This window comes from Electrophorus electricus, chromosome 2, assembly GCF_041902795.1.
Source record: "Electrophorus electricus isolate QZ-2024a chromosome 2, ASM4190279v1, whole genome shotgun sequence".
In the NCBI taxonomy this organism is placed as follows: Eukaryota; Metazoa; Chordata; class Actinopteri; order Gymnotiformes; family Gymnotidae; genus Electrophorus; species Electrophorus electricus.
In genome coordinates, this window is record NC_137498.1 from 43,154,724 (window position 1) to 43,167,223 (window position 12,500).

The window sequence follows — 12,500 nt, forward strand, 5'->3', positions numbered from 1 at the left end:
GCACGGTCGGTGTCCATCAAGGGTGACGACTTTCAGCTGAACTGCCTCGCGACAGAGGACCGGGGCCTTGGCAACGGCACACCGCCCTCGCGCTAAGTCTGTTTGCAAAAAAAACACTCATGCAGATGTCTGTGGCGATCACAATAAAAAGGTCCGTTAACTGCGCAATTTTGGTAATAGCTCCTGGCTCACGCTTTCACGTCATGTCCTTTGTAAGTTGCCTGCGTGCCCCGACACGTGTTCGCGCGCGCGCGCATATATCAGTATCAGAATGACAGCGCGAGCTCCCCGGGCGCCCCTCCCGTCGTCGTGGGGAAAAGCGGCTTCGTTGCTATAGCACCTGAGACTGAGCCGAGCCTTACGTGGACTAGGCAAAGGGGGTTGTGATGAAGGTGGGTTTTTTTTGTTTTGTTTTTAACCACCCTGTACTTTAGAATCGAAAATCGTTTGTTTCTTTTCATTGTAAATCCAAGCACCCTTGGTGCGCGCGCACGCCACGGAGCGTTGTGATCCGTGTGACTCGCGCTTTTTTTCGTGCCACCCCAGAGTCGAGACACCTGCGGCTTTCTCCAGAGACCTCTCAAATGATGCCAGTGACTCAGAAGCGGGCTTTCAGGAAGTCCTGATGTTTTCTCGCGCTGGCAACGAGCCCCGCGACTCCGGTCAGCCCTGCACGTGACTCAGCGCAGTTCCTCTCTGCAAGCCGCGGCGCCCGGGCACAGGGGAGAGGAGCTGACCGGAGCCGTCAGTCAGACCACGAAAACAGCCCGTGCTCCGGACAGAGAGAGCTTGGGTTCCAAAGTTTTGCCCCGCCACGGCACACCTTGTTCATAACTCACTGTGCAGGATTTGCTACGGCCGTTACTTTGAAATGCTGTCAAACTGCAGACAAATGCTCTCTGCGGTAACAGCTGAATGGTCTCCCGTGTTCTTCAAATCGCACAGTTTATGGCAGTATCTATTGAGCATCTTGAGGCAATGATTGAATGGAGTCCAAAACAGACCACACAGGCACAGAGTGTCAAAAATCTCTGGGGAACATTTGGTACAACATAAATATAGTACTGATTAACGAACTGATTAACATTTCTGTTCTTATGACGACATAACCAGACCTTCACTTTTATAGTTAAGATCCACACAACACATCCCCCACAGTGCACACACAGTGCTGAAGGCGGCAGTAGTAGTATTGACTCTCCTGCAGTAGTATTTTTGACTCTCATCACTGTTGCGTTCTCATCGTGACATGTGGCCTGTTCGTGCCTCCATCCTGTTTTAAGTGCAGATCCATGGTGCACAGCACCCCCAGCCATGTTTATCTGAAGACTTCAGAGTGCTACCCTGCCATGGATCTGCATCTGAACAAACACACAAAACTCTTTGGTAGGGAAATCTTTTTTTTTTTCTTTAACTTCCTGAATTCTGTTTTGAATAGCCTCCATATTGCTCACTTCCTAATGGTGCAGGCCAAGGAAGGGTCAGCATTCGTTCGCATTTCATTGTGTTTTCACGGTGTTCCTTTTTTCCCTTCTACTCATTCCTGTTTTTTTTTTTCTTTTCTCTCTCTCAGCTCCCCTGTGCCTGAGAACGGAATGCTCTCGTTTGCAGACTGGACGAAACGGCCCCCTTCGGCCCAACCTCCAATCAGCGCCTGAGTCTGAGCCAACGTTCCTCCCCATCTGGGGTGGCAGACCCCTCCTTCGCTGTCCCAGTGCATTGTGGGCCATGGCAGTTCACCCGGGCTTGCAAGAATAGGAAGCCCTTGTGATTTCTTCCCTCAGTAGTGAGAGTCTGGTGTAGTCTCTCACCCCCACCCTTTCTCTCTGTGTGAGGAAACTCAGATTTGCAGGATCCAAAATGGAGGTCAGCCAAGCATGCTTGCTCATCCAGAGTGCCCTCTACTGGACGGGTTGAAGGTGCCGGGAGAAGAGTTACTGCAACAGCAGTATGCAGACAGATGCTTATCCAGACACAAACACTTTCACAGGTAAGAGACGACGTAAGAGTCAGAGAGGGACATGACTCTGTGAAAGCACACCCTGTGTTCCCTGATCTCTGGCTCTCAAACAAGCACGCCTACCACATCACTAGTGTTTTGTTACATTTTAGGAACAAAATAAAAATGGTTTCAGAAATCGCTATGTCTGTCCTTGTCTGGGGGCAACCAGACGCTGACTCTGGAAAAACCAGCCGGTGTGCAATTTTTTAATATCAGATGAGGAATTTGAACTTGGAGCAGAACACGGTTCCAGACACACAGAAACCCCTGAGAGATCCAGGCTGGAGGATATTGTTTTAGCAACTGCGGGGCCCTCGGACCGAGCCGGGTCACCCTGTTCTGTGATTTTATTAATTGCAGGGAGGACAGAAATGCCGGAACGTTCAGTTCCAGAGGAATGCTATAGGCTCTCCAAGCTCAGAGGTAAAAACCAGGCCTCATGCCCCACAGCGGCGCCGGTCACTCATACTGCCATGGGGGTGCTGGGGTTGCTGGGCTACTGCCGGGAGGTGGGTGGGGTTGAAAGGTGAACTGTTCAGTTAACTAGTTTTCATTTGTCTGTAGACATAAGTGGACATACAGTGTGGTTCAGTTAGTGTGCGTTTGCCATGATTTTTAGTTGATGTAATGAACTTAATTTGGTTATGGTTTCCCATAGCAACAGAATGCTGGAGTTTGTGGCGTTTAATGTATTGCCTCAGTTTTTCAGATATTTTTCTCTCTCCCACTCTCTCTTTCTGTCTCGTTCCTTCTGTCTGTTTCATTCACTCACTCTCTCTTTCACCTCTCTCACCCCCATTCCTTCACTGGCTCTTCTCCTCTTTTTAACTCATTCTTTTCTCTTCTCTCCTTTTCTCTTTCTGCCTTATCTATCTGTCTGTCTGTCTGTCTCTGTCTGTCTGTCTGTCTGTCTGCTGGGAAAGTGGTGGTTGGGAGTAGAGGCCTTTTGAATGTGGTCTCCAGGGTGATTCCTATGATTTCTGGGAGGCCTCAGCTTGTGTAGAGAGAGCCTGTGCTGACTTCAGTGTGTGTGTGCACATGTCTGTGATGTCAGTGCCTGCAGGGTTAACACACAGAGAGGCTCTTCTTCAGTTGAGACACTGGGCAGTCGATTGTGTCCCCCCCCCCTCTCTCTTTGATTCTCTCTTTTTGTTTCTCCTTCTTGTGCAGAGTTGGACCTGGCCTGTCACACTGCTCTGGAGTGTGCAGAGTAGAACTCATTAGTTTGCGAGTTTTGTTTTGTCAGTTTGAGGATCCTGGTTGTGTAGTCTGAAATGTGGCTGAGTGCGCAGGATGTGTGGGTCCTGACCCCATCGTGTGGAACTTTCGCTTCCTTCCGTATGAAATATTAATGAAGCAGGAACATATTGAGTCGACTGCCTTGTCCTGCTCTCTCCCTTCAGCCATGTGCCACACGCCACACGCTGCCTGCACGACTTGGCAGCCTGGAAACACGAGCTTCAGTTGGCTACACCCTCCCAAACACGCCCTGAATCTTGCAGTCCTAAACATGTCCACCCTCACCCCGTACCAACCACACCCTGCTCATGCTGTACCAACCATGCCCTCCTTCACACTGTGTCAAACACACAGTATCCCTTACACCTTATTAAACCATCTCTCCCTCCCACCACACCAACTATGCGTCTCGTGTGCTAGTTTTCTCATTCTCTTTCTCTCTGTATCTCTTGCTTACTTTCTCTTTTTTCCCATAAGGGTGTCAAAGCCTGGAGGCAGTGATAGACAGAGACGCACGAAGGGAGGGAGGGAGGGAGGGAAAGGCGTGTTGCAAGTGACAAAACAGATGCGAGAGACAAAAGTCCAAATAAGATCAAGGACATAAAATAAATAAATAAATTGTGTGTGTGTGTATGTGTGTGTGTGTGTGTATATATATATATATATATATATATATATATATATATATATATATTATATTATATTATATTAAAATTATTTGTTTTTTAGTGTGGCTAGGCCGTGCCCCAGGCCCTGGACGCCAGCGGTTATTACTCTGTCCCGTCTCCCTGAGTGCAGTCCCGCTCCCCATATGCTCCGCAGCAGTGCCAAAGCCAGTGGTGGGTCATGGGGTCAGAGGCCGTCGTGGCAGACGCAAGACTCTTCCACCACTGTCACATCCTTCTCAGCCACTCCAGCATCCTAAGTTCAGACTAAATTTAGCCCCCGGCTGATGGTACTGTTGTCCTGCCACACGGCTAACCCCCAACTGCTAACGGTGGACACACAGCCGCTGACCTTGCCACCAAGGAGTCAGAGCTGACGTACACGTGCACGCACACACGTGAAACACTGCAATGTGTGCCTTAAAATGACCTGACCGGTTCAGACTACATCACTGGGTTGAAATTGTTTTTTTTCCCTGGAAGAACTGCCACCTTTCAAATAGCTTTCTTTAGTTGGCGTTTGATTGGTTGTTGCATAAAGCCCCGCAGGTGATTTATGTTAGATTATGCTGGAGTCACTGGGTTGATTAGCTAAACAGCAGCAGATCTCCAAAAAGTATGTTACCGTAGATAACTTCCTTTTTTGGATGAGTGTGGAACTTGTTTAGATACATTTGCTGGTAAACGTTTTGGTGATTGTTGGATTGTTTGCTATTATTATTATCTTCCTGAAGCTGAAACAGCTACACACAGAATGGTTTTATTTTAAACCTGACTGTCACACTGGATACTCACACTCTAATTATCTTAAAATAGAATTTAGATTTAGAACAGTCTGATGGTTCAGTCTGTCTGAAAACATAATGAGATCCAGGAATCCTGTAATGCACTTTCTCAGCCGCAGGTTCAATACGGCAGCAGGAGCAACGTCCCTGTGGGTAACGTTTATGGGACTCTGAATGTTCTGGAAGAGGGAACTGTTTATGTTGAAAGCGTCGCCCCAGGTGTGGCTGTAATTGTTACTTTGTGCTGTGTGCTGCAGGTACCTGCTTGTGGTGAATTATTCGATGCGTCTGGTATGTGTTTCCTTTAACTGACTCATCAGTGGAGCACCTCACAACACCTGTACCTCTGGACCTATACCTCCCCAGGCCTTTCTCGCTCTCTCTCAGTTCTCTCTCAGAAATTCTGTTGAAATTAATTACTTCTCCTGACACTGGTCGAAGGTTTAGTGTCGTTTCTGTGTGTTCCGTGGGTCCCTTGGCTGAGGGAGGTTTGGCACTGCACATGTCTGGGTACTTTCTGCTCCAGCACACCTGACATAGCTCATGAAGGCCTCTGATCATTGGCTGATGAGTTGAGTTAGGTGTGTTAGATTACAGGAAACATTAAAGTGTGTTCAGGCTGGGGAGAACAGAGATTTAAAACCACTGGTGTCATTTTTTAAAAATGCTAAAAAATATATAAATCAATTAATCTGTAATAAACTCTCTTTTTTTCTCTCTTTTCTCTCTAATCTTTCCCCCTTTCTTCCTTGTTCTCTCTCTCACTGCAGGGTGCAGGTTTCAGTGCACCAACGGCAGGTGTCTGCACCTGCTCTCTCTGCTGTGTAACCAGCTGAATGACTGCGGTGACCACAGCGATGAGGAGAGCTGTCCCCCCGTCCTGCCAGTGGTGCCCTCCTCCTCCCCCCCGCACCAGGGTAAGTGCCCCCTGTTGCCCCCTTCTCCACCCACCACCCCCCCAGCCCCTATAGCTGTCTCCACCCAGAGCTGCAGTCAGCCCACCTGTTGGCTCGCCCCCAGCAGTCGCAATCGCATGTTTTCGGAAAGTTGCTTAAATGTCTGAGTGCGCGCGTGTGTGCGTGCGTGTGTGTGTGTGTGCGTGTGTGTGTGTGTGTGTGTGTGCGTGTGTGTGTGTGTGTGAACGTCATGTCCTGCTGACACCATCCTGTATTCTGATGCACCTGCACTGCATCAACTGTGGGACATTTTCAGTGATGCTGTACGCTGTCGTGAAGCCTCAAATCTCGAGTGGGCTGATCAGGCTACAGGGTTTGCCTGGAAGTGTGGTGAAAGTGTGCTTTTCCCTCCTGTTCTCTGCCTTTGCTGTCTATGGACTTGGTTTAGCTACGTGGTTATTTGGTTTAGTTGGTTGAATTCCAGCTAGTTTTTGGTCGTCGCCATAAGCACAAGGTGGATCGCCTGTTGATGTGATTTTATGTGAAACCCACTCATAATTAGAGTTAGTTCTACTCTTTCTCCCTGTTTCTCTGTCTCTCTCTCTCTCTCTCTCTCTCTCTCTCTCCGAGTGAACTCTGTAGGAGCAGCAAACAGATGGTCTCTATCACACAGCAGCCACGACTGGCCAGTGAACTTTCCCCCTGTAATCTAGACTACACACACACACACACACACACACACACACACACACACACACACACACACACACACACACACACACACACGCACACACACACGCACACACTTCCCCTGTCTCCCATAAAGTATAAAGTACAGCTCACCTCACACTGGCAGTTGTGTCATTAAACTGTCCAGACATTGAGCTCCCCTAAACTGCCTAACGCGTCTGCATTTGTTTTAAATTCCATACAATTACTCGTCATTTTCTCATTGCTCAAATTTGGGCTGTCTCTGTGTTCTTGGATGAGGGAAATGTGTGTGTGTGTGTGTGAGCGTGAGTGCCTGGATGTGTTCACGAGACTGCTGCCAGTGATGAGAACAGTAATGATGTTTTCCTCTGTGTCCGATGCAGACGGACCCTGGAGGGGTATTGGTGTGTGCCTGTGTTAATGGGCTCGTTGGCTAGGGGATGGCTGAGGTTCAGGCCACTGCCACAAAAGAGCGGAGCATAGCGGAGTCTTTGATGGACACCAGGTTTATGTTTCAACAAGTTTTCAGGATTCGACAAAAACACTTTACAGCTGAGCCTTTATTATCCTAGTCTGCTTCCTCCCTATCCCCTTATGGTGCGCCTCTCACACACACACACACACACACACACACACACACACACACACACACACACACACACCTTTTTTCACCCAATCTCCCAGACTCTTTTTCCTTTTGTGTCTTTCTCTCTTTCTTTGTCTGTCTCCACCCTGACTCTCCAGTGTGTCATGTTGTGCTGCTGTCTGTATGAGGGGCCCCTCTTGTGCTCTCTCTCTCTCTCTCTCTCTCTCTCTCTCTCTCATTTCCAGCAGAGCTGCACCAACTGCTGTACTTCACATTTTTAGCAGTCTGGCTCACATGCTAATGAAAGTGTCTGTGGATGGTGGCTATTTCAGAGGTGTGTGCATATTTGTGTATTTGACACACGTGTGTGTGTGTGTGTATGTGCGTGCGTAGTATGATTGAATTTTCACTGGCTGCTGATTTTTGCGCAGAAAGGAAAGAGGGAATGAAGGAGAGAAACAAGGAAAGAAGAAAGAGGAGAGGAGCTGACAAAGAGAGGCAGCGTTTCAGTTCTAACTGAGTTTGCCATCTCGCTGTGTCTCTCAGACAGATGGATCATGAATACGGTCTAGACGGTGAGCGTCTGGCTGAGTCAGGGATGTCCCGGTGCTCGCAGTGTAGCTTTCTGCAGAGGGGTCCTCTCACCCCCACCTCCACAAAACACACACGAGTGTGTGCACACCCCACCCCCACAGCTCACACACGTGCGCATACACGTGCATGCACACACACACACTGCTGATTCAGAGTGGTGTAGGACAAGGAGGATTTCCAGACGTGTGAGAAACATTGAGTGCCTTCAGCCTGGTTTCCCTCAGTGACTCAGTAGGAGCTGCTTCTGGGGAGACTCTGACCTCACTGGGGTGGAGAACACACGCCCCCACATACACCCCCACACACACACACACCCCCACACACCCACCCACACACATATCCAGCCTCACAGGGGTGGAAACAGCTATACAGGAGCAGAGTAAGCTTTATCAAGACATGTCGCTGCTTCTGTTCCTGCTGATGCCTGGAGAATTTCTGGCAGCCAGAGTCTTAATAGCCAACATATCAGTTACAGTTTGTGGTGTTTCAGCCCTGTGAATAGTTTTAGCGAGTGTCAATATGGGATTGTGAGTCTACTATACCCAAACCTAATGATCTACAATAACAGCTTGCCAATGTTGGCAGTTGGCTACCAGAATGTTCCAGAAAAATTAAAAAAAAATGAATGAGCCCGTGTATGGATACTGTATAAATTCTTTTAATATAAAATAACATGTATGTTAATGAGTTGTTATACTTTTGTTATATAATATACATGTTTATACTTTTTTTTTGTATTTTTTATTTTTATATTTAATTGTCATGTCATTCTTGTTTCAAAGACTTTTTGTTATTGCTTTCTTTCAGATTCTGTTTTGTTTCTGCAATATAAATAAAAAAAATTTGTTTGCTATGCTAGAAATGAATGTAATTTAGTTAAGCTCTCATTCAGATAAATGCAACTAAACAAGCTACACCTCAAAAGTATTTTAACCGTAGTTAAACTGCATCCATGATTGTCATATCTCATGTTCTGGTAATTTAGTTATACAAATACTAAAGAAAAGAAGTTCTCAGACAAACCTGTAGCTTGGTCTCGCCAGCATTATAAATTGCAAGACTGCTGGAATATGTGATTGAAGCAATAAGTGTCTCAACTTGAGGAGGATCAGGTGGTGGACTATTGCTATTAATGCTGCTGTCAGATTTCATTCATGTCGTTCCGTCTAAGCTTCCCAGCTCTTAGATGCATGGTTGCATGAATGACCATTTGGTGATGTGTGCGCTGTGCTATGTCAATAGAGCTTGTGTAATATGGTCTGACCTCTAATACGTCTCGGGTGTAGCTGATAGCATTTGCTATGCACAGGCCTCACCACAGTCTCTGCACACAGGTATGAACACAAGCAGATCCTGTTGTCAGAGCTCACCTGGTAGAGCAGGTAGAACAAGGTGCTAGCAACACCCAGTTTGTGGGTTCGATTCCCAGGGAGCAGACATGCTGTCATACTGATAAATATGCCGATAAGAGAGTCTGCTGTAAATATAGAACCAGGGCTGAGGAGGGTTAGAGCTGAGCAATGGGGGATGTCCACGCTAGGACACCTGTGTTCACTCTGTATGTCATGTACTTTAGTATATCAGTATGATATGCTGCTGTATCTCTTATCTTACAATGACCACTGCAGCTCAGAGTGACACAGTCAGGTTTAGACAATTTATTTACTTATTTATTCATCATATTTACTCACATGAGATGTCATTCTTTTTCTAGTTTTTGCTCTACTGAAATACTTTCATTTATGTTAATAAATACTTTCGTATGTTAAGATGTATATGTGTAATCTTTGTAGCTCATGAAGCATTTAGGTGCTGGTTATGAGCTGTTTCTGTGCTGCTGAGGCAGCATATGGGGACTGTTTTTGTGAACGATTGTCTTTAGGAGAGCGTTACAGAGACACCTCTCCAGGATGTCACACTTAATAAGGCAGGAATGCACAGGGCCTCTGTAGGTGAGACTCATGGGTCTGAGACTCATGGAGCTCAGACTTGTAGTTCTGAGAGTTGTGGAGCTCAGACTTGTGGACTTCAGACTCGTGGAGCTCAGATGCTTGGCACTGGTTTTAAGTCTGACACTGTTTCTGCTTCATTGAGAACAGTGAGAGAATTACATGCATCTGTGTACTGTTCCAGGGGTGCAGTGTTCATTTAATAAAACACGTGTGTGCGCACTACCAATTTAATCAAACACACACGCACATGTACACACTACCTATTTCCTGCATCTGACAAATAGGGAAGGAGGGGGCAATGTGTTTGTTCTCAGAAAAAGCCAAAAACATGAAGTGTGTTCAGCAGGGGACAGACTGACTGAGTGAGGAATAGAAAATGATGCAGTCTGCCAAGATTAGGAAAGTGTGTGTGTGTGTGTGTGTGTGTGTGTGTGTGTGTGTGTGTGTGTGTGTGTGTGTGTGTGTGTGTGTGTGTGTGTGTGTGTGCGTGCACGAGAAGAGTAAGAGTAGACTCTCATGAGGCAGACATTACAGCTCTATCCTGTTGTGTCTGGGAACATCACAGGAGAGAACGTTAACAATTTCAGTCTGCTCTTGAAGTCCGTTTTACTCAGACCATAAATTGCTTCTCTCTGTTTCTCCCCCTTTGCCTGTGTGTGTGTGTTTGGGAAGGTAGTCAGTTCTGTGTGGGTGGTGAAAATAACACCCCCCTCGGTCGTCTGTGCTCTCTGTTCCTAAAAGCTACACACACTGAGTCTGCAGCACGCAGAACGCCTGCTCCCTCACTGCCTCTAACACTGCGTACTACACACACACACACTCAAACAAAATGCTCTTATTACAGAGAGTGACTAATTATTATTATTATTATTATTATTAATAATAATAATAATAATAATAATAATAATAATAATAGGCAGCAGTAGTACAACACAGAAGCTTTATTTGTACCTATTATTTAAGAATCCAATCAGGAAAAGTCCTGCCTCCAGCTCACTGTCAGATCTGATAAACACACTGTGTGTTTAATAAAGCCTACATGCAGTTTGTGCTTACTTCTGGCTTAGCGTTGTAAGGGATGCACTATTGCTGCAGTATCAGACCTACTCTGACCCTCTCTCACTTATTTAGTAGTGAGAAGAAATTAAAACAATAAACACATCGTACTGAGTTATGAGTATAATTATCCTTTTGCTAGAACAGGAGGTGGCGTTACTAGGCAGTGGAAAGTACCTCAGCAGGCTGCATGTTGAGGTGGCTGGGTGTGTCATACAGTGATTTTTGTTTGTTTTCTGCAGAAGTGTAACTGCCACATTATATTAACAAGAACTTACCATTCATGCCTAAACACAAAATAATAAATATATGTTTGAGTATCTGAATGCATCACACATGTTGTGAATGCTGGAGTGGCGTTGGGTTTACGGTGCGGATTTTCGTTGGCAGTGGGGGATGAGCGCTGACCTGTGGTCCTGTGCCCGTAACCTCACCTCCACCTGTGGCTTCACCTCAGAGACCTCCCCTCCACTATGGCGCTGCCTTGGAGAACCCACCCATATCAGTGCTCAGCTTTGTTGCGGCAATCGTCCAGAGTGTCACTGATGACTCGTCCCACACCTAGTCCTCCATGAGCCAGCCGATATTACTGCAGAAAACACATTGCACAAGTCCATCAGACCACCAGACGCTGAACCATGGAAGGCACCTGAGTGGTTTATTTCTAGTGCCGTGTTTCCGGTATCCTAGCAACCCAAACCAGCTATGCTCCAACTGCTCTCCTGCTGTTGCCTACACAGGCACGGCTGAACTTGCTCCATCGATCTCCTCCACTGTCAGCAGGCGAGAGGATCTGGACTCACTGGGAACTGTAAAGCTACACTACAGGCTGCATGTTCCGCATTCTGGAAATATCGTGTACATTTTTATCGTGTACATCTTTTGTCTCCGAGGGCCAAAGAGTGCCAAGAGATGGTCCTTTTTACACATCGCTGAGGAACGTTGATGGCCACACTGCCAGTAGTCCTGAATTTAATTATGGTTCCAGAAGTGGAATTTGTTCTGACAGTACAAAGACTGTCAGAGAGGGTCTAAGTTACAGGTCCAGCCCCAGGTTGAAAAGGAGATTTAAATGCTGTGACAAACCAGTCTGGTGCAACAGCAGAGAAACACAGTTTATTGACGTCTTGTGCCATTTAGCATAAACAGGTACAAATCTGTGTTTTGTTTGCAAGTTGTGTGACATGCAGGCCTGGGTTGGATGTTATAACTGTTAAACACTGTAAATGTACCAGCAGCTGTAAACTACAAGCACTGTAAACTACAAGCAGCCGTAAACTGCAAACACTGTAAACTACAAGCAGCTGTAAACTTTCCTGCAAACCAAACTGCTGAACAAGTCAGTTGTTTTTTTAAATGATGGGATGAGACTCCTGGGTTACAATGCCTCTTTCCCAACCTTTGCTAACCACATAAAAGGAGTTTCACCAACACACAGGTCTGAATTTCTCCACAAATTAGAAGCTTTCAGATTAAAGATGTTAAGTTTATTTTTCTACACCTCATATATTTGTGGACAGCGTTTTGTGGAATGCCTGCGTGTTCCTTAATCAGGCCTGATGTGTGGAATTTAAACATCTCAGTCATACTGCTCTCAAGAAGCTCTCACTAAATAGCTCAAAACTGTGATTGGGGATTCAGTTCTGTTTATACACCAAACTGTGTACACCACTGCTATGGTGTGGGGACATAGAGATGGGGCAGCTGTAGCAGGGGTCAGGGAGGCTGTAGCAGGGGTCAGGGAGGATGTAGCAGTGGTCAGGGAGGCTGTAGCAGGGGTCTAGGAGGCTTGTAAAAGCCAAGTGAGTCAGTCAGTGAGGACAAACCTGGGTGTGTTGGCTTCCTTGAACTGTGTATAGCTTTTCTTTTTTCAAATGTAAACATGCAATTTTGCTTAACACATGTCCATGTGTGCTGCACAGTAGAATGGCAGGAAATGGCTATGGCCAGTGGAGGTGTGTGTGTTCTGTCTGTCAGTAAATTTTTCTAAGATGGGTAATGCAAAAAAAAAACC

The 12,500-nt window shown here is 46.4% G+C and overlaps 1 protein-coding gene across 8 annotated transcripts in view; it reads left to right on the top strand.

The window, feature by feature from the left end:
- ldlrad4a (low density lipoprotein receptor class A domain containing 4a) overlaps positions 1–12,500 on the top strand; it is a 54,664-nt gene that overhangs the window by 14,677 nt on the left and 27,487 nt on the right. For 4 of the 8 annotated variants that reach the window (XM_081705372.1, XM_081705378.1, XM_027022881.3 and 1 more), the window contains 3 exons: positions 1–1,386; positions 1,574–1,990; positions 5,462–5,608. The exon at positions 1–1,386 is cut by the window's left edge. In XM_081705372.1, the coding sequence (XP_081561498.1) occupies positions 1,951–1,990; positions 5,462–5,608 (187 nt within the window). In that variant the 5' untranslated portion in view covers positions 1–1,386; positions 1,574–1,950. The remainder of the gene's footprint in view (positions 1,387–1,573; positions 1,991–5,461; positions 5,609–12,500) is intronic. The other 4 variants (XM_035528777.2, XM_035528776.2, XM_081705384.1 and 1 more) reach the window with 4 other exon arrangements.